Source organism: Eleginops maclovinus, chromosome 3 (assembly GCF_036324505.1).
Source record: "Eleginops maclovinus isolate JMC-PN-2008 ecotype Puerto Natales chromosome 3, JC_Emac_rtc_rv5, whole genome shotgun sequence".
NCBI lineage: Eukaryota > Metazoa > Chordata > Actinopteri > Perciformes > Eleginopidae > Eleginops > Eleginops maclovinus.
In genome coordinates, this window is record NC_086351.1 from 11,719,674 (window position 1) to 11,741,011 (window position 21,338).

Below are 21,338 nucleotides of genomic sequence, written 5' to 3' on the forward strand. Positions count from 1 at the left end.
AATCAGGGGAAGGAGGGAAACTAAAGACAGGGAGTGAAACTTAACCTGACACAAGAGGTGAAAACCTTTCAAAATAAAACACACAACACAAAGACATGACAGACACGAAACCAGGATCATGACAGACTACAGTTCAGCATTCAACACCATTGTGCCCTCCAAGCTCACCATTAAGCTCAGGGACCTTGGGCTCAACAGCGCCCTCTGCGACTGGATCCTGAGCTTCCTGACGGCCAGATCCCAGGCAGTGCGGATGGGGAACATCTCATCCTCCACCTTGACCCTCAACACCGGAGCCCCTCAGGGTTGTGTGCTCAGCCCTCTCCTCTACTCTCTGTCACGCACGACTGCGTGGCCACACACAGCTCCAACAGCATCATCAAGTTTGCTGACGACACGACCGTCATCGGCCTGATCACAGACGGCGAAGAGACGGCGTACAGAGAGGAGGTCAGAGCCCTGACATCTTGGTGCCAGGACAACAACCTCCATCTCAACGTCAGCAAAACAAAGGAGCTGATTGTGGACTACAGGAAGAGGAAGAGAGAGGCACACACACCCAGCAGTCAGCAGCTTCAGGTTCCTCGGGGTAAACATCAGTGAGGCCCTGACATGGACACATCACACCAGGGTCATATCCAAGATGGCTCGACAGCGGCTATTCTTCCTCCGCAGGCTGCAGAAGTTCAACATGGACTCCAGGATACTCTGCAACTTCTACAGGTGCACCATCGAGAGTATCCTGACTGGCTGCATCACCGCCTGGTATGGCAGTTGCACCGCCCTCAACCGTAAGACTCTACAGAGGGTGGTGAAAACTGCTCAGCACATCACCAGGACGGAGCTGCCATCCATGGAGGACCTCTACACACAGCGATGTAGGAAGAAGGCCGGTAGGATATTAAAGGACCCCCATCACCCCAGCAACAATCTGTTCTGTCTGCTGCCGTCTGGCAGACGGTATCGCAGCATCCGGACCAAGACCACCAGACTCAGGGCTAGTTATATACCACATTTTATAAGACTGCTGAACTCCTGAGCTCTGTGAATGTCTACTCACATCAGTTTATAGTACACATATCTATATATTATACACATCTGCCATACATATCTGTTTATATGTAATATATGCATCTGTCTATACCGATCCTCATACAACAGTGTAAAGTATTTAAATTACTGTACAGTGTATTTAAATAATTTCTATTTATTCTACATATGTATATATTTTACATCTTTACCTCCTTAGTGTTGTTATTGTATATATTTTCTATTTTTGCATTACTTTATTTATCTTATTTGCGCTATATATGTTGAGTTGTTGGAGGAGCCTGGGATATAAGATTTTCATTGCCAACATATACGCTGTAACTGCTGTGCATATGACAAATAAAACTTTTGAACCTGAACCTTGAATGCATTTCCTCTTGATCTAACACAGCAAGTCTGCCACATCTTCTTTTCTCACATACTTCAAATCTGCAATCTTCATGTAGACTCACTTGAATCAAATACTGCATTTTTTCTTGGGAGTGATAGGCCTACTGTGCTTTTGTGCATTTCTTTATAAGTTAAATGAATTTCTTAATTTAGATTTTAAACGCTTAATCTAAATGTGAAGCGTGACAAGGAGAAAGAAAAGAGAGATATACTGTCAAAAATATGCACCATAATACAAAGAAATCACTGATGTCACAGACAGTGGACAGCCGGTCTATTAATGCAGTGATGCATTTCAGCGAGACACAAAAGTTACTGTATGGGTAAGCGCTGTCCTGACCTCACTCCGGTCCAGTAGGTGGCGGTAATTCATCACATACAAGTCAAAAAAGGAGAAAACCAAAAACAGGTTGTTGACCGCATTCCTTAGCAGCGGGGGCGGTCAGATTGATACACAAAGAGGGGACGAAATGTTTCAGCAAGTAGTCAAGGCTAACTTGAAACAGGGCAGCAGCAACGCTCGCAAATAAACGATTACTTTCTGTCCATTGGACGCAGCTGTGGTGAGTATTTGCGCGTTTCACGGAGACAGAAAAGTTGTTTACATTTCCCGGGCTATCTCCTCCCTTTCAGTGGTCCCGGACAACACACGTGTTTACTCATTGCGGATTATCTGTTGGTAATATCTCAACATACAACATGTAGATGTTTTTTTGTTTTTTTTTGTTCTCACCATGTTGTCTTACTTTTCAGACACCATCTAACCTGGTGGGACAAAATGATAATCCTGCGCTTGCAAGGCCTTGATGAGAAGGCAGGCTCTAAAGATGTACGGAGATTCTTCCAACGCCTTGACATACCTGACGGTGGAGTGTTCATCGTGGGAGGAAATCTGCAAGAAGCATTTATTGCATTTACTTTAGAAAAACATGCACAGCTTGCTTTGCAGTACACCGGAAAGCTCCTAAAAGGATCTAACGTTAGTCTTTACCTCAGCAGCATGGCAGAGCTGGAGAAAACACTTAAATATTTGCTGAAAAGGAGGAAACTCCCCCCCCCACATCCTACTGTGAAGAAACCATGGCCATTTGCAGATGCTAAGGTGCTGCCTTCAAATGCTAGCCCTCTTGATCCCAACACTGGAATTCTGCCAGAGCCTCTTCATCCAAATACTTCAAATCTACAACCTTCAAATGCAGCATCACCACACATCAATGCTGCCTTCCTTCTTGGGATGTATAGTGTCATTCAAAGTCTCCAGTCATCTGGTCAAGGTGAAAACCATGAGGCAGAGAAAACTGTTGACTTTCCAAAAACCAACAGCACAGGCGTGTTTGATGAAATGATGTCGCCAACAGTAACTCAGGAAACAGGGCCAGGCTACGTCAGGCTCTTTGGTCTGCCAGCCTCCACTAAAAAACAGGAAATCTGCCAGTTTTTTAAAGGGTTGACAGTTCAGGAAGCCATTGTGAATGTTGAGTTGGGACGTAGCCATGCGTGCCTTGTGAAGTTCGCAAACTCACAGGATGCGTTTGATGCTCTTGACTTCAACCAGCAGTCACTGGGCCCCATCTGTGTGGAGGTGCGTGCAGGAACTGAGAAGATGTGGACCAGTGCACTGCTCGAATGTGAAAGTGCTGTTAATGTTGGGGAGAGAGTGAAAACCAAGCAAAACCCTCTGACGGAAATGGCACATCACAAACAAAAAAACACGTCTGCGCTGCAGCTCAAGAGGCAGTTTATCAACCAGTTGCCATCAAAATTGGCAAAAAAGCCAAGAGCTGATTGTGACTCGATCACTACCATATCGCCAGCTGTGGAGTACACCATCATGGTCAACAATCTACCCAGAGGGATGACCAAGACTGAAATAAAAGAATTGTTTAGATGTCCAAACATTGCACACAAAGATATATTACATCTGCTTGACAAGGAAGGCAACAGATTAGCCACAGTCTTTCTTACATTTGCATGCGGTGAGGATTATGAGTATGCAATGAATCTCAATGGGTGCCATGTGGGCATGGGTACCATTGAGGTCTCATCAATCACTAAGATGACGATGAGGGAGATGATGGCCAAAACCCTACTCGGAAGTCCCGAACTTTGTCCAAATACTGGAAAGAGGATTCAGAATAAAAATAGGAAATGGAATCCACTTGTGCCTAGCAATAACTCTGACCCAGCAGCTCAGACCTGCCTATTTGTCAGAAACCTGCCCGCAAATGTAAAAGAAAGTCAAATACAAAGACTTTTCAGCACATTCAGACTTAAAAAGGATAATATCCTCTTACTGTGTAACAACAGTGGGGAGGGTATTAGTGAGGCTCTGGTTAAGTTTAAATCTCAAAAACTTGCTACACTGGCACAAAGGCTCCATGGCCAGGACTTCCAAGGGACAAAACTACTTCTCACTCGTATTACCATGAAGCAAATGGAGGACATTTTGGCAAAAAATGTTTCAGGCAGCCAAAATGTGGACATTGTGGCTTAAAGGCCCTTACCTTTTTTTTCCTGACAAGTTTGTGTTTCATGATCTTTTGTTGAGTGGTTCTTACTTTAAACATGTTTAACAATGTCATTAACTCTGAACATTCCATACATTCTAAAATAAATGCTTTTTTACTGTTCATTCTGGGCATTTTATTAACCTTATTTAACTCCCGTAATGTTTTCAACTATATATTAAAAAGACATACTGGGGGGCTTTAATGCTGCTGAAATCTATGATAATGGGAAGGAAAAAAACTCAACTCACTCGCTCACTGAAAGTTGAAAGCATTTGGGACTACATTCAGAAGCTATTGGGAGCGCTATCCATTATCTGGGCATCATTTTAAAAGCTGGGACAGGGGATCAAGGAGTAAAGAGGGGATCCCATGAGGCTAAGGACAATAGGTTGGATTTGAATTCCAGCTAACACCCTGAACATTGTGTTTAAACGAAGGTATAGTTGGAATTAAACAAACACGTAATTTCTTTCATTTCTTTTATTAGAACAGGGCCTTGGAAAATAAAGAACAGACATACACTTATGTTGAGTTACAACTGCTGAACACATGTAGTTTGTTACTTCCCAAGTTTTTGATCTTCCCGTATTCTATATTGATAAAAACATTAAAAAAGGAAGACCACCAAGTAGCAACAAAAATATGCCTAAAAGCATTAGCGTAAAAAAGGAAAAAGAAATCAAAGTTTTTAACTTCTGCACGGTAATAACTGATGCGCACATAGGACCGAGGCATAAGATGATCAATGGATTGCTTGTGATTTTCATTTGTAATACTTGGATGGACCTGTAGAGTACCTGGATGGACCTGCAGAGAGACACAAACACATTAAAATGACACAATATAGAAAGAAGCTCTACCCACATTGGGAAAGAAACAGGAATATGTCTTCCAGTCAGCAAATGGCCATCAGATGACCTTCTACATTTGAGTCCGTTTCAAATGGAAAGGCTGAGAGGAGACTTGGTTACATACCTGAGAGACTACTTGAGAATCGATCGCTACTGCCCATCAATTTGGGGGTTGTAGGTGAGAAGCCTGTGGAACTTAAGGAGAAGCTGTTCAGGCTAGAACCCTGAGGAGGAAATGAAGAAAACAATTTAGGAAAAGATAATCAGAAACAGAAATGGGTTTATTGACAAGTAGGTTTACACATATGAGGAATTTGCCTTGGCATACATGAACAGTTAAATAAGAAGTATGAAATAAAAACAATCAAACTATTGTTCGTTAAGATATAGAACAATTATTTGCATGGACAGGTTTTTAATAATGGTATTACAGATAATACTGAGAAATATGGGCACATTCAAATGTGGTTTATTAAGCAAAATCCAATAAAAGCTTTTTCTTACATTAGATTTGACTACATTTAAAATACGAGAACAGAAACGTCTTAGTGAAAACAGCTCCATACCGCCGATACGCTCCTCAGTCTGTAGTCCATGAGCACATCTGTCAGTTTCTGTGTCACCTTCAGCACCAGCTGTGCGTCACTCTCATTCTCTATCCGGAAAGTATCCTTAAAATACAATTTAAGAAGTTAATGAATGTTTTAATACAAATACAAGTAATTTAACTAAATAAATGGACAGTTTTAAGTTGGGGAGGAACATGCAGCCAGAAATATAACTCGTACCAGGTAAGTGAGGAGGGTATTAGGAAGGCTGCCACTTTCTGGAGCAGCTCCCATCAAGCCTGGTCTCTCCAGTGCATTGTCCATTGGTCTGTTCATCCGGCTATTCCCCATTTGGCTGCCCTGGTACTCATCAGGATACATTCTGACTGGATCCTCCAACAGTCCACTCCTTCCATAGCCACCTTTTCCACCACTTGATCCAAAACTGTCTCTGATCCCATCTGGGCGATGACCCATACCATCTGGGTAAGGTCTTCGATCCATACCAGAGCCAAGGGAATCTTGCCTGGTCGTGTAATCGAAGCCTCCAAAGCCGGGCTCCCCGTACTCTGCCACTGGATAGTCAGAGAGAAGACCTCGCTGAGGAGGAAACTCCCCGGCAAACCTTGAGTCTGAGAACCTGGGTCCTGAGAGACCTGTCACATTAAATCAATGAAAAAAACGCGTTAATTGACAGTTTTACACAAAGTTTGTCTAAGTATCAAAAAAGTCCATCGTCAAGACGATGTCTATCACTGTCTTAATTACGGTACTTCTGTACTTACCCTTGCTATTTTAGTTTTTTTAAACAAAAGCAGAAAATCTCCATATTTGAGAGTAAAAATGTAGGTTTTTGCATGAAAACTTTCAAAGATTAATTGATTGTGAAAAGAGTTGATGGATGATCAATTAGTTGACTGGTAGCTGAAGCTCTTAGTTAAACGATAAAGGGTACTTACCAAAGGGTGGCGGTCCCTTAAGTCCCATCCCTGGCGCTGGTTGAGGCATAGCTTTAGGAGCAGCAGACCCTGTAAGCGGCAAAACGATACAAGAGACATTCACAACTCAGGCCTACAACCGACAGGCAATCCTTTTTACTGAACCCATTTCATAGTAGAGTAACTTACGGAGTCCCTTAAAAGCAAGAACTTCATATGGCTCCTTCAAAATCACCTAAAAGCCACAACAGGAACAGGTCAAATCCACATCATGATGAATAAAATAAGTAAACCCACAACTCTTACAGAAGATTGACACATTTAAGACTTGAAATGAAGAATCATTATTTGTGTTATTATGCAGTGTCTCATCTGTCATTCTGTTTCTCTACTCCGACTTGATGTGCTTCACTGTAAAGAAGTTGCTCTCGCAAGATGTACAGTGGGGCAAAAAAGTATTTAGTCAGCCACCAATTGTGCAAGTTCTCCCATTTAAAAAGATGAGAGAGGCCTGTAATTTTTATCATAGGTATACCTCAACTATGAGAGACAAAATGAGAAAAACAAATCCAGGAAATCACATTGTAGGATTTTTAATGAATTTATTTTCAAATGATTGTGGAAAATAAGTATTTGGTCAATAACAAAAGTTCATCTCAATACTTTGTTATATACCCTTTGTTGGCAATGACAGAGGTCCAATGTTTTCTGTAAGTCTTCACAAGGTTTTCACACACTGTTGCTGGTATTTTGGCCCATTCGTCCATGCAGATCTCCTCTAAAGCAGTGATGTTTTGGGGCTGTCGCTGGGCAACACGGACTTTCAACTCCCTCCAAAGATTTTCTATGGGGTTGAGATCTGGAGACTGGCTAGTTCCACTCCAGGACCTTGAAATGCTTCTTACGAAGCCACTCCTTCGTTGCCCTGGTGGTGTGTTTGGGATCATTGTCATGCTGAAAGACCCAGCCACGCTTCATCTTCAGTGCCCTTGCTGATGGAAGGAGGTTTTCACTCAAAATCTCACGATACATGGCCCCATTCATTCTTTCCTTTACACGGATCAGTCGTCCTGGTCCCTTTGCAGAAAAACAGCCCCAAAGCATGATGTTTCCACCCCCATGCTTCACAGTAGGTATGGTGTTCTTTGGATGCAACTCTGCATTCTTTCTCCTCCAAACACGACGAGTTGAGTTTTTACCAAAAAGTTCTATTTTGGTTTCATCTGACCATATGACATTCTCCCAATCCTCTTCTGGATCATCCAAATGCCCTCTAGCAAACTTCAGACGGGCCTGGACATGTACTGGCTTAAGCAGGGGGACACGTCTGGACCTGCAGGATTTAAGTCCCTGGCGGCGTAGTGTGTTACTGATGGTAGCCTCTGTTACTTTGGTCCCAGCTCTCTGCAGGTCATTCACTAGGTCCCCCCGTGTGGTTCTGGGATTTTTGCACACCGTTCTTGTGATCATTTTGACCCCACGGGGTGAGATCTTGCGTGGAGCCCCAGATCGAGGGAGATTAGCAGTGGTCTTGTATGTCTTCCATTTTCTAATAATTGCTCCCACAGTTGATTTCTTCACACCAAGCTGCTTACCTATTGCAGATTCAGTTTTCCCAGCCTGGTGCAGGTCTACAATTTTGTCTGTGGTCTCCTTTGACGGCCCTTTGGTCTTGGCCATAGTGGAGTTTGGAGTATGACTGTTTGAGGTTGTGGACAGGTGTCTTTTATACTGATAACGAGTTCAAAAAGGTGCCATTAATACAGGTAACGAGTGGAGGACAGAGGAGCCTCTTAAAGAAGAAGTTACAGGTCTGTGAGAGCCAGAAATCTTGCTTGTTTGTAGGTGACCAAATACTTATTTTACCGAGGAATTTACCAATTAATTCATTAAAAATCAGACAATGTGATTTCCTGGATTGTTTCCCCCATTCTGTCTCTCATAGTTGAAGTGTACCTATGATGAAAATTACAGGCATCTCTCATCTTTTTAAATGGGAGAACTTGCACAATTGGTGGCTGACTAAATACTTATGTGCTACCAAACATGCTGGCCATTGAGAAGGCAAAATCCCTGAGGAGTGGAAAGCGGGAGATTCCCATCTCACTTAGCTGGAAAGGGGTCTGACTGTAGTTCGCATATTTCAAGCTGCAACTCGGGGCTGCTTGCTGATAGCTGCAGTGAGGGGGTCAGTGAATAACCTGATGCGTGGCTGCATGCCGTGGAAATCTTGAAAGTGATTCTTAAACCGCTGCAGCAGTGTTTCTATGTCGGCTCTGTACTTGGGTAATGTTTTCTCACATTCGAGAGCATCTGTGCGCATCTCTTCACATGAGGTGAAGTGTGTCAAATTAGGACCGCTGGATAAAAATCCTTCTTTAAACAGAGCCCGTTTAGAAAGAAATGCATTCATGTGCGCATATAGATCAGACATGGTTTGGCATCTTCCCTTTAACCGCATATTGAGGTGATTTAGATGCTGATTACGAGGTCAACAATATCAATTTACAATTGGCTGCAGGCCTACATTTTGGGGGAGCACCCTCTGGCCGTGAATACCATGAATTACAAATGGGCCTTTGGTTGAATTTTTTTTGCTTGTTTACAACCAATCATTTTATTGATTTTTGTAAATTGACTTGCGTGCCGCTCAAAGTGAGGGCAGGGGTCATTTTAAGGGGAACATTTAGCAATCTTCTTCGACCCAGGATGATAAAAACAACACTTTTCCGCTGTAATCTGCAGTGGTATATAGTAAGTCTGACACTCACCTTGATTTGTCCCCTCCCCTCTGTCTTCTCCACCTCGGCTGAAATTTCTTTGATGTTCTTCCTTACAGCAGGGTCCCTGATGGCCTCTTCCTCTTCATTGGTGATCTTGTCAGGGTGCACCTTTTTCTGTGTATAAGGCAAAGAAATATACAAATATTACAAAACATTTCCCACTATCATGCACTTAGAGCAGATTAAGAAGCAATCAATACTCACCAAATATCTGAAGCTGTGTTTCCAGCCTTTCACATGGGCGAGCATATCATGCTGCAAGCGGGAGACAGCACAGAGTTTGCACTGGTAGTGTGGTGGGACAGATTTACTGGGGCTTCGGTACTCCCATACATACTGAAGACCTGTAAACAAGTCAGGATTCATTTTTTTATCCATTTTATAGAGAGAGTAGAAGGTAAAGTAGATGTTTACGAGGGAAATGTACCCTATGCTTACCAATGACACACTCTGTGAGCCCCTTCAACTGTTTGCTGAGAGAGGGCAGGGTCTGGATATTTGCCCCTTTGGAGAACACTGGAAAACACAACAATGGTCAACACAAAGCCAAAGCTCTTTACTGACAGACGAATGATAAACAAGTGAGACAACAACATTCATGTCCAGAAGACTAGTTCAGCAAGTCACTGTTATAAATGTACAGGGTGACCCCTGGGATCATAGTAAGGAAGACACTGAAAATCAGAAAGTGTGTTCTTACACTGCCTGCAGGACTGATGACCAGTTAATTATAATTCTGCCGATGTGAACTGAACAACTTATAGAAACCCAAACTCCTGTGTGCATTTGAAACCAGAGGAAGAACAGGAACACAAGTTCTCTGCTAACCCCCATTTAGGCTTTGATTGGGCTGCAGGGCACCAGCTCCCATAACGTACCGTCTCTCACTGTACCTACCACAGAAGAATCCATTCTGTATCGCACTAATGAAGCAGTTCCAATGTGTGAAATCACACTAAAAGTCTGCATAATTTAAAGTACTCTGGTTCAAAGGTAAGGTTTACTTGGATAAAAAAATAATAATGAGTAGCATACAAGCCCATGTAGCACAGGCAACTGAATGCCAAAATGAATACTGCATCCCGCAGTCTAAAGAATACTTTCTGGTGGGCAAAAAGAAAAACACAGCACAAAAAGTGCATCAAAACTTGCAACCATTGCAGCTGCATGGTTGTATTACTGCATGTGCCGCTGCTTTAGGTTTCAAGAGGGACTACTGGAGCGTATGGTGCTGGCCTTTAATGTGGCAACATTTTAGGAGAATGGGATGACATTTCTAAAATTGTTCAGAACATCTAAATGTGGAGAAAAAAATCTACAATAGTAACACTGTGGCAAGTTACTGGAAAAGGTTTTGCGAGATCATTACTGCAAAACCATGTATGGCTCCCAACAGCCCCCACCTCTGAGTGTCAGTCTCAACGAGTGGTGAACATGCCACCACCCATGTAATGAAGCAGGGAAATCAACAAGATCTCAAGCTTCACCTCTCAGCACTGGCACTGTGTATAAATGACTTACCTATATCAGCAGAATGCTGCGGCTGCTTTCTCTGTCAAAAGGAGGGCATTAACCCACATGAAGGAGAGAGACACATAGAGGCATTAGTGACAGGATGAGACTTAGTAGAGGACAAATCATTCTTGTCCATGTCCGCCACACTATATATGCCATGGAGCCATTATTTTTTCCATGTTCCCCAGGACCACTGCATCAAGCAGCCACAGTCAAACAGACACATTTTAAATAGTGTCTGAATCATGTGAGAAAGACTTGAAACTTTAAATGAAGACAACAATTGTATTAAAAAACATTCCACAGTGGCCAAATTAAAGAAGCCTGAGATCAAGACCTCAGTAATTTCGCACCAAGTCTTTGCTCTCTTTTTCCAGTGTTTTCTTCCACTGTGTATTTTGGCCTTACACCCAGTGTGGGTGTACAGCCAAGTTTGACAGATGAAATCAGCAAACAAAAAACTAAGCATTCACCCCTTTTTCATAAGGGGGGCAAAGAATTAGGTCCTTCCAAATGTTGTAGCCTGGATTTAGGTTTCTCTCAGGAAACCATCATGGCAGGTATTCAACCAGAGACAAGATGAATTTCATAAGGGAATTCAAAATACTTCATTTGGCTGATAAGCACCACCTCTCTGTAATAAAAAAAAAGCCAATTCAAAATTTCAACATTTAAATGTGTTGCAATAAAGTCAAGTATTGTTTATTTATAGTCTGGTGGTTTGAAGCTGACTTACATATTATGTATGTAAAAAAAAAAAGCTTTAACCCTATAGAGAGCCCTGCTAAACTTTGGGCATTTTTGGTTCAGAACAGGACTGCACTCAGAAGTAAAAACTGAGTAGCCTCCCCTTAGACATTGGTTCAGAGAACCCAAGTCTCAGAAATAGAAACTGTAAGCTGTTTCGGTGAACTGAAGAAATGTTTGCATTGTGAAGTCAACAAAATAAACTTAACGAAATTAAGAAATCTCTTTAAATCCCAACAGCGATAACAGGCCACACATGTGAAGCCCAGGCCACTGTGTGGGCTCTTTAGAAACCCGGGAGCACGCTGGCTGGCACCAAGTCCCCCTGAAAGGACTGCTGCTGCCACCTGGCTCCCCACCAAGCACCACCACAGCCGGTGCACATTATCATTAACAACAAAATAAAAGTCATGTTTTCTTTATGAGTTAGCATCATGTGCATGAGGTTATATGAGTTTAGTTTTATAAGTTGTGGTGTTTTCAGGTCAGTGCAGTCTTACCCTGAAATTTCTCTTTTGATTGGACTGCGGCCCATTTCTAGGTGGTTGCTGGTTAGCTGAAGAATTAACCTCCATTTCCTTAGTTTTTCTACTGTGAGAAAGAAAGAAAGGTCGTATCAGAAGCATTCATAAGCAAGGAAATTCCTATGCTACATAAACAGGCTCACATTAGTCATTGCAATCTAAGTTATCTTATGTTGGCAGAAACTCGTTGCGTTGTTTGGTTTCACCGAAGGCCCAGCCGAGGCTAAAATAACCCGGCTTTTGGTCAATAATACGCTAGCTGTGAAAGCATTAAGCAAGCCAATACACCTAATATAACATGTATCTCCGCTAGTTAAACAGTAATCTAATAAAACCTAACTTACCCGAGGTATTTTAAAGCAAACAGTGAGTTCCTCCAAGCACAAGGTCGGTAGTACAGATTCGTTATGATAAAAAACAAAGCTGCCTGAAAACCAATAGTAAGCGGCGCTTTTGCCCGTTTAAAAAAAACAGCATTGGACAATTTTACCTCAGCACTGTACAACAAAAATGAACAGACCCTCAGAATACATCTGCATTAATGTAAATCATGCGACTTTGGGCATAGGACATCTCAAAAATAAATAATTGTTATTGTTATAATATTGCTAAGGCATTTGTCAGGACAACTGTGTAGGGCGTTCGTTTTGTAAGACAGGGTTTACCGGTATATCCTGTTGGAGCTAATTTGAACACTTTTTTTTACATTTCTCAGACACTTGGTTACAACTTTTTTATGTTATTATTTTAATAACAATTAAGTGCCTAAAACATTGCATAAACAGCGACAGGGATCACACCCATAGAGGTTTTACATTGTAATCTCCGCAGCCGAAGTGCCGAACATCTAAACGGGTGCGTTTGATATGTACACACAGTCCAAGGACCCAACGTATCAACACGAGATTGGAGACAGAACATTTTCTTTTTTTATGAATTCATAATTTTTTGCAAGGGGCAACCTTTTAACGCGAGACACCGCGTGTGTGCTTGAAGTTATATAAAAATACCACTGCATAAGCCAAGACTCTTTCCCTGTGGTAAGTAAAACAAGCGATCTGTCCTGCATGCTGGTCACCATGGGACGTGAAAGTTAGCTACCCGCTAGCTAACGTTAATACAGGTGCATAGTTTTTTATTTTAACGCTCTGCTAGTCTGATTATTCGGAGAAAATATGTTTTTTGTACAGTTTATTTATAATAAATGTATGTATTATTTTCCTTATCAGTCCAGTCCAAATGATTGTGCCAATTTTTATTTTATATAATGTTCAGTACCATCCATAAAGGAGCGTTTCACCCCTTAGTTTATCATGCAAGTTTAAAACTGACAGGCAGAGTATGAACATTGTTTAAGTAGAAGAAACATGAAAATGTATACCATGGTGCAGTATTCGAATAAGTGAACACATTTAAATTGTTCCTATTGAAATCAAAGCACTAATGTTGTCACTGTTGTGTTTTGGTTACACAGATCGCAGTGTAGACTGCAGAGATGAAGTCCAAGAAGAAGAAGAGACAGGATGACTTCCAGAAAGTCAAGTTAAAGGTGGGAAAGACAAAGCCCAAATCTGATAATGCCACCAACACCAACTTCCGCTCGAAGGGAATCAACCTAACTGAACAGTTAAAGAGAGACACAAGTGGCCCCACCACACACAGACAGCTTGGTTTAAATGTAAGTAATTCACCTATGTTTAAAATGTCTGCAAACACATGTTTTCACTACAAATTCTTGGAATAATAATAAATTGAATGCTTTCTCTCCCCTTTCCTCCTCCTTCACCAGGACCTCATGTCTCAGCTCCACCATTACAGTGCCAATATTAAACATAGTGCCTTGTTGGGGCTGAAAGAGTTGCTGTCCGCTAATCCCTCTCTGTTAGAGCAGCATCTCTCTCGCCTGGTTTCTGAAGTTGCAGCTGTTTTCACAGACAAGGATGGCAATGTTCGTGTAGCAGCTACACGTGTGCTCAGGTTAGGAGAGAAACAGTAATACAGAAACCCATTCATTCAGTAAAAATAATTTGGCCTAACTTTTTAAAATATTGCTGTTCATCCAGGTTCATTGCACAGTCTGTGCCTGCAGAACGAGTGGCTCCTTTTTCCCCCGTCCTCAGTGCCCATCTCTCGTGTGCGATGACCCACATCGAGATAAGCATCCAGGAGGACGCCATGAAGATTCTTGATGTGTTACTGGAACACTACCCTGCTCTGCTAGCAGCAAGGCCTGCAGTACTCCTCACTAACTTCCTCGAGTTGATCTCTCACAGACAAAGCAGTGGAGGACCCAAAAAAGCCCAGGACCCTAAGGGGCGGAACTGGACACTGTCAGTCAACCCTAACAGAACTGTGACTAGTCAGCAGTGGCGGCTCACTGTGCTCCTTAGGTAAGGAGGCCATGTGCACACAGATTCTAAAGAGTTAGTTCAATTATAATTCTAGCTGCTAAACTCTTGTTTTGTGTCACTTGTATTTCAGGCTTGGGCGCTTTCTGCTGGCAGTAGTTGAGGAAAGACCAGTGGAAGAAAGTGATATTTTTATCCCAACTGATGGAGTATTTGGCTCCAGTGGAGAGGGCCGGCTCATACCTCTGAATCTCAATTGGGAAGAGCTCACCTACAGCAAGGTCGGGGTGAAGGTGTATGAGCATTCTGGGACCAAACCAACTCCACGGTCCACCTTTAGACTCAGGTACAATACCACAAACTTCTGCAACCCTAAAGGAATAGGACTCAGAGACAAAATTGTATATTAAAGTATGACAAAACAAATGACTTACTCAGTAAATATTTATGTAGGTTAGTTGAATTGAAATATAATCATTGTTATAGTAGGGCTGTACCTTGTAGTTCGAGGTTTTGAAGTTTTATTCCTAATGTTGACATTCAAATTCTAAATCAAAATTGCAATGCTGCGAAGCTTTATTTATTTAACGTATATACATTTTGTTCAATCCTGTTATTTGTGAACAGTTGCGGATAAAAGTAAGGGACATCAATTATTGTAAAATTATGTATTTATAAGTGTTCTACTGTACGTAATTAGTATTATAGACTGAGAATGCTTGGGTGGCTGTATAGGATTGTTTCTGACTCATGTTATCCGAACCTTTACAATAAATGTAAAGATTTGTGTAGTTCAAATGTATTAAAAAAGATAAACGTATTCATTTTTTAAATTCCATGTTAAATATATTATTCTATATATATGATATACTATGTATTATAAATATGTGTGTAACATGTTCTTTATTCTATTCCCTGGCTGTGTAGACCAGAGGTGGACACTGGACCTGCTGTGGGTGAGGATTTGGACTCAGCTGAGGCTGTTCAGAGCTTTGCAGCCACACTGGTCCCTCTTCTGTTGGAGGTGTGGGTAGAAGCCAGTACCAGTGACTGTCCCGGGAACAACACTGAGGGCGCTCACCTGCTCAGCCCTGATGCCATGTCGGTAATGTTCCAGGTGTTGTCTATTTTGCAGCTGCTGAGGAAACTGGCACCACAGCAGGAGCACCAGGATGCATTGGTGAGGAGAGGACAGATATAACACAGTCGTTTTTTGTACAAGAAAGAAGGAACTTAAGAAATATCTTGTCTTTTTGTAGGACGCATGGTTTTATAAAGAGTACCTGGGAGATTTTAAGCAGCACTTCATGAAGAACTTTCCCTATGATAGTCGGGACACACCCAGACATAGAAAGAAGGTCGACCTCAAAAGGTAAGGAGTATTTGAGTTAAAATTTCCAGAAAACCTCCGTACTTCCTCCTTCCTTAATGTTTCCCAGTTTAAACTACCCAGGAACTGCAATCGTACCTTTTTTTACCAACTTCTGTCATGCTACTAACCATTCCTTTAGGAGTAAGCAGACCGCAGTCGTCCCGGTTTTGACAGTGGAGCCTCTGGCCCTTAACATCACACTTTGCCAAGTCATGGTGTCCCTCAGCCAGAGACAAGGACTCGGCCGAGAGACAGATGGAGACTGGCTGACGCCTCTGAGGACGTTTGTCCGAGACACTCTTGGCAGCGGAGTGAAACTGAGCTACAGGCAGCTCCACATGCTGCTGGGCACTGTGTGGAAGATGGTGCTCACACAGAGGACCAAAAGTAAGCATATGCTTTGTGTTTGTGAAAGTGCAGCTGGTTTTAATAGTGTTATTAAAAAAGCTATTTGGGACAGAGGAACAATCTCCTTGTTTAATAGATCAACTTTTTTCAGTGTTTTATGACAAGATGATAAGTTAGTATCCTGACAAGTGTTTTTACTAGAAGATATGAATAATGTCATTTTAACATCAATGTTTGTGTTTGTGTTTGTGCAGCAGTGACAGATGACCTGTTGGCAGCAGTGTATGTTTACTATAAGCAGAGGAACCTGACTCTACAGACCCGGTCCCTGCTGCTGTCTTTCTATAGCAAGCTCTACCTGCAAGAGCAAGGACACACACACATAGCAAGGTAACCTCTTTTGAAACTGGCAGTTTAAAGCACATGCACACAGCTTATTGTATCACAGCAGTAGTCACATATGTAGGGTAACTGATTTGTACATTCATTTATTTTTTATTAAAATCCAACTAATAGAACGTTACTTTCAATACCTTAATAATGTACTGCACCTTTCAATATCCAGACACGTCATTGCTTTCCTATAACTCCGTCTGCATTTGGTTCATGTGCGCCCTTGTCTGTTATTCCTCATGTCTCTGTAGGAGTAAGGTGCTGTGTCGTTGGTTGGCATCTCTTCCTGTGCAGTTGTCCCAGCTGGGCCACCGTAACCCGGCTCTCTCTGAACGACTCATCCTGTCCATCCAGGCTGCCGCTTCTCGAAGACACAAAGACCTGCTCAAGAGTCTGCACACCAACGCCTGCAAGCTCTACGGTAAGCACAACCTAATCAGAGGGGCTCTGCGATATCACATGGGACTGTTTATTTTGAATATACTTATCTAATCGATAGTCTAATAATCCACTCAGAAATGGCATATCAGGTGCTTTCCTCAGCTGGCAAATTTCTGTGGCAGCGCTGATCAGGGTCAGAGGTTAAAGTTTGAAACCCAAAGAGCGGTAGTACAATTAAAAAGAAAAGTAGGGTTTTTTCTGGTTTTGTTAAATACTATTGCAGATCAGTCATCACTTACACTTTAACCAAGCCTTCTTATTTCATATATACTTCTTTTCACATACATTAACAGTTTAATATGATAAAGAATGCAGAACCAATATTCAGATTACTAAAGAAAAGATATACTTACTTGCCCCGTAGTTTCCCTAGGCGGCGGTGTTACTGCATGTTTCCCGCCCCACAAAACTTTATTGTACACAACTGTAAAAACGAACTACAAACAGAGGCGGAGAGCGGCAAACCCCTTTACATATCCACTGCTCTAAAGAGCGTCAGATAGTTAAGCTGCTGTGTGACAGAGGGGGCCTGGAGAGGAGGGGGTCTGATAGAAACTGCCACAGAGCCAGCAATTCAACATCACAAGACCCCTTTTGTGTGAGGGCTTCTGACATCAGCATGTGCGTCAGAGAGAGGCAGAACACCACACACTTTATCTGAGCCATCACTGTAGCTGCTATGTCTGTCTGTCTCCTTTTTTCCACTATCTTGAACAAATTCTGTGTTTCTTAGTATCTCTTTTCTTGATAAAGCTTCCTCTTTTATCCCCAGAGTTTGCAATGAACGTTGTCTCTACGTAATAACATGCAAAGTGTGCGTCTCTGTGTGTGTGAAGATCCACAGGAAGGAGTTGTGGTGCTGTTACCGGCAGAGTCCCAGCAGCGGATGGTGCAGCTCCTCTACTTTCTCCCCAAGATGTCCCAGTCTCTTCTGGCCAATCTGAGCTGCTGCTGCACCACAGGACGAATCTCTGCCGGCCTCGCTGCCTCTCTCATTCGTATTGTACACTTTAGGTGAGCTAAAGCATCCCCTTACACCTGCAGAGGCCTCATGAACTCGTGAAAATGTGTGTTTCAAAAGACACTCCTGTTTAGGAAAGACATTTTTGGCATTGCAGGGATGCTCTTACTTGAAAGAACAGCTAAACTTTGGTGTTGGACAGTCAAAGCACTCTAGCCTGTCACCATCAGATGGCAGTATTGTACTTTCAGATAGATTCCTGGCATTTTTTTTTCATGGGACGTGTGTAATGGGTATAATACAAAGAGCTCTTTGGGAGGCTGGAATGCAGAGTCGTAACATAAAATTGAGACGATAGTTAGGTCTGCATGTGCCTCACGGGCTCTAAAACACACTTGTAATTCACTCACATTTCCTACTGTTGGATCCATCCTTCCCTCTGGACAAGGAGAAATGTAATAACTGTGTCTTTATATCCTCAATATTCTCACAATTTGATAAGGAATGTATAGGAATGAAATTATTATTTGGAAATTAAAGTAAGTGGTTTGTAGAAAAAGTTTGACATGTTTTAAGTTGTATGACTTGCAAGCTGTGAAAATGTTTGTTTCAGCGTTTTAGATAATAATCGTTTAATGTGTTCTCCAGGTCTTCCCTGAGTGGCTGGTCAGTTGGTAGTCAGGAAGCGGCTGTGGAGGATGTGAACTACATCAGCTTCTTGTTCTCCACCCTGACGGGCTTCTCGTCGGAGAAGCTTGCCTCCCTGCAGGAGGTCGACGACGAAAGTATCCTGCCTCCCTCCCCTCTGTCACCCCTCAGCCTCTACTCTACCCCGATGGAGCAGTTCACACACCACTGGGACGTTGTTGAGGTGCGTTCACTGTCTTTCCTATAATTTCCCAAACTATTACATACATTCAAACTCATACCGAAACTGCTGCCAATCAGAAGCACTGGGGCGAAACAGACAGACGTAGAAAGGATAAGGAGGTGATAGAAAGACATTGTTTTGAAAATGAAAAAGTGTTGATATTCTGGACACAGCTGTGGTCTCTCAGCGCCCGCTGGTCCCTCTCTGTCTCTCATATAGAGCTCAGAGGGGGGAAGCTTTATCGTGGCACTACGGCTAAGAGGGGAACCTTTATCGCGTTGCGCAGGTTGGACATGTGTGGTTATCGGGCATAGCGGATATGCACAAATGCTAATGAGAGCCCATGGCATGATGGGAGAGTGACATTTCTGCAAAGAAATTACAGTTAACGTAACTGTGCCCTGGGGCAAGTGTGTGAGTGTGTGAGCAAGTGGGGGGCTTATAATCACTAATTCAGCTCCTCAATTAAGCCCTCAGATCCTGCCTTTCTCATCTCCCTGTCTGAGTCAATCACAGGCAAGTGGCAGAAAAGAGGGGGGGGGAGGCACATGGTGGCAAGGGGGGGCAGCATTAAGGGACGGACTGTGTCAACTCTGGTTTGACTAATGAGACAGGATTGTTTTTAATGACGGCGAGAATGCCAACAGGTGCGCCGTTCTGACACACACTGGCCCGCGACTCACTGCGGCACACACAGCTCAATTTGATCAAAGCTTATTAGAAATTTGATTCTGATTTGAAGTTGAGGCAAAGCTGAGCCTTACTTTTCACTTTTAAAAAGTTTGTTGCGGCTTCTTGTCGCCACCCCAGCAGAAATTAGATTTAGATGCCGTCTTTTCCTTTGGTACCCATGAGTTAAAGACCGTACTTTATCCAGACAGGGATGTAGAAATCCTCTTCTAATCTTTTTTGTGCTTCAATGCTCTGTGTGTTTACAGCATAAATATCAGTGGTTTTATTATTGCAAGTGAAGCTGTTTGAGAGTTTTTTCATCCATCAATCTTCAATATCATTATTGCTGTTTTAACCATCTCTTGTTTTATAAAATATATCAAATGTGTTAAATACGATTTTTAGGTTTATTTATGTATAAGCAACATTACCTGACTTTCCAAGTCTGGGTCAACGTTTCAGTTACTTCATCACAGTTTCAAAGAATTATCCCTTGTGTAATGACAGAAACATAAAGTTGTCCGTTACGTGATCGAGACGATGTTATTAACAAATGAATACATCACAGTTTCTGTATAATCCACTGCCGTAAAATAATTTCTACCAAAATCTGACTGGAAACCATTTGATTCTCCAATTTACAAGCAAAAAGCAATGTGGTCACATTGCTTACACCTAAAGGTCTGTAAAGCAGTTAATCCCTAAAGGAATTATATATGATGTTGTTTCATTCACAGGAAGTCTGCCACTGTCTGGAAACTCTGGGTTCAAAGTCTCAGTGCTTTGATATCGTACAAAATGGCATCTGCAAATACCTGGTAAGATAGCTTTTAACAAGCAGGAAGTTTTGTTGAGGAATCGAAGTTGTTTTAGAGATTGTTTCATTCATTTAGCAGTTTTGCTTTAAGGATGTTGAAAAACATGAAAACACCTCATTGACTAAACATCCTGTATATCTTGTGTGTGTGTGTCAGATCAAGTTAGGGGTGGTGCCTGACAGCATGGCGGCCGGGCTGCTCAGGGCTGTATCCAGATTACTGGACCTGTCCGTCCTCCCCATTGAGCCCGTGCTGCGCTTCCTGTCTCAGTGCTGCCTCAGCCTGATGGCTCTGCTCATCTCCCTGGAGCAGGAGTTACCTGCCGAAACCAACCACAAACGGTGTGTTTTGAGTGACTACAACCCTTTACTGATCTGTGTCTCACCAGTAGCAGTTTGCCATTATCATTCGCTAAAGATCTACGGTAATTGGTTTCTAACACCTTTGTGTCATGTTTGCAGGGAGGCGATATGGGGTGCTTGTGTGTCAGCGTTGAGCAGCGTTCCTCGCCTGCTGCGAATGGTTCTGCAGTTGATGCGTGTTGGAGACCTGAGCGAGGAGGAGCTGCCACAGCTCGGACAGATCCTGTCGATGCTGCTGCAGCACACACCCATCCACAACCAGCTGCTGGCGAACGCTGCTCTGCTGCAGGACATTATACAACAGCTCACGGTAAACACAGTTCACACTCACAATTCCACAGGGATGAATTTCTTTGATTTGGATGGAGAGATAAAATGTTAACTTCTCATGGAGGGCATTCACCTATTTCTCTCTCTGTGTGTTGCAGAGGTATTCCCGGGGTGCGACCAGGGAGCAGTGGCTGACAGACTTGCTGTACTGTTACAGTGTCACCGTGGCTCACGGCTCCTCCGCTCGCCGTGGAAGCCTGAGCCTTCGAGACATGTACTGACCGACCAGCACCTGGTGTGTTGCTCAGTTCACATTGACACTCAAATTACTCACAAATGTGACAAGTACATACAACAATACCTACAGACAGAGATACAGTGGAGTGACATGTTTTTGTATTTTGAGTGACTATGAATTCTTCACATTCAACCTCCATTTTTGTTTTCTGTGTGTGCTTCTTTATTGATTCATTTTTAGACTGGTACATTTGTTATTATTTTTGCCTCTTTGGAGTACTTTTGATGTTATTCAGGGCTCACTGGGGCACGTGGCGTCTTTGATTTATAAAAAGCTCTACTAAAAAGGGAGAAAAAAGCAAAAATAAAGGTAAATCCATTAGTTTATC

At 42.5% G+C, this 21,338-nt stretch overlaps 3 protein-coding genes across 6 annotated transcripts; 2 read left to right on the forward strand and 1 right to left on the reverse strand.

Annotated features, from left to right (window-relative positions):
• Nucleotides 1-1,820: 1,820 nt before the first annotated feature.
• On the forward strand, nt 1,821-4,072 carry rbm12ba (RNA binding motif protein 12Ba). Its single transcript, XM_063878467.1, has 2 exons — nt 1,821-2,003; nt 2,194-4,072. Exon 2 carries the CDS (start codon nt 2,219-2,221, stop codon nt 3,932-3,934), a length of 1,716 nt encoding a protein of 571 aa, XP_063734537.1. The 5' UTR covers nt 1,821-2,003; nt 2,194-2,218; the 3' UTR covers nt 3,935-4,072.
• A 343-nt stretch (nt 4,073-4,415) lies between these two features.
• Nucleotides 4,416-12,335, reverse strand: si:ch211-197h24.6 (uncharacterized). Of its 3 annotated transcripts, none has more exons than XM_063879954.1 (12): nt 12,201-12,335; nt 11,833-11,923; nt 10,592-10,622; nt 9,509-9,586; nt 9,275-9,414; nt 9,059-9,184; nt 6,477-6,522; nt 6,309-6,377; nt 5,590-6,005; nt 5,368-5,472; nt 4,926-5,025; nt 4,416-4,757 (listed from the first exon to the last, which is right to left on the reverse strand). In XM_063879954.1, the coding sequence occupies exons 2-12, from the start codon at nt 11,905-11,907 to the stop codon at nt 4,714-4,716; spliced, it is 1,230 nt and encodes a 409-aa protein (XP_063736024.1). In that variant the 5' UTR covers nt 11,908-11,923; nt 12,201-12,335; the 3' UTR covers nt 4,416-4,713. The 3 variants fall into 3 exon arrangements, with proteins under 3 accessions (XP_063736024.1, XP_063736025.1, XP_063736026.1); XM_063879955.1 differs by having other exon boundaries at nt 11,833-11,920; nt 12,201-12,301; XM_063879956.1 differs by lacking the exon at nt 12,201-12,335 and adding an exon at nt 12,000-12,129.
• A 184-nt stretch (nt 12,336-12,519) lies between these two features.
• tex10 (testis expressed 10) lies at nt 12,520-21,336 on the forward strand. 2 transcript variants are annotated; one of them, XM_063879885.1, is made up of 16 exons: nt 12,520-12,979; nt 13,331-13,534; nt 13,646-13,833; nt 13,920-14,246; nt 14,338-14,550; nt 15,132-15,384; nt 15,464-15,576; nt 15,716-15,963; nt 16,179-16,314; nt 16,569-16,738; nt 17,595-17,772; nt 18,368-18,590; nt 20,000-20,080; nt 20,237-20,421; nt 20,542-20,752; nt 20,871-21,336. In XM_063879885.1, the coding sequence occupies exons 2-16, from the start codon at nt 13,352-13,354 to the stop codon at nt 20,991-20,993; spliced, it is 2,832 nt and encodes a 943-aa protein (XP_063735955.1). In that variant the 5' UTR covers nt 12,520-12,979; nt 13,331-13,351; the 3' UTR covers nt 20,994-21,336. The 2 variants fall into 2 exon arrangements, with proteins under 2 accessions (XP_063735955.1, XP_063735954.1); XM_063879884.1 differs by having other exon boundaries at nt 12,520-12,896.
• The last annotated feature ends 2 nt before the right edge of the window (nt 21,337-21,338 follow it).

What these genes read in the sequence shown, in the direction of transcription:
- rbm12ba (XM_063878467.1), top strand. Translation starts at nt 2,219, where the DNA reads ATGATAATCCTGCGCTTGCAAGGCCTTGATGAGAAGGCAGGCTCTAAA.
- si:ch211-197h24.6 (XM_063879954.1), bottom strand. Translation starts at nt 11,907, where the DNA reads ATGGAGGTTAATTCTTCAGCTAACCAGCAACCACCTAGAAATGGGCCG. An exon ending in GCTCACAGAGTGTGTCATTG is followed by an intron (nt 9,415 to 9,508) that starts GTAAGCATAGGG and finishes ACTTGTTTACAG; the next exon opens with GTCTTCAGTATGTATGGGAG. An exon ending in ATACCCTCCTCACTTACCTG is followed by an intron (nt 5,473 to 5,589) that starts GTACGAGTTATA and finishes TTGTATTTTAAG; the next exon opens with GATACTTTCCGGATAGAGAA.
- tex10 (XM_063879885.1), top strand. Translation starts at nt 13,352, where the DNA reads ATGAAGTCCAAGAAGAAGAAGAGACAGGATGACTTCCAGAAAGTCAAG. An exon ending in AGGAGCACCAGGATGCATTG is followed by an intron (nt 15,385 to 15,463) that starts GTGAGGAGAGGA and finishes GTCTTTTTGTAG; the next exon opens with GACGCATGGTTTTATAAAGA. An exon ending in GGACACACACACATAGCAAG is followed by an intron (nt 16,315 to 16,568) that starts GTAACCTCTTTT and finishes ATGTCTCTGTAG; the next exon opens with GAGTAAGGTGCTGTGTCGTT.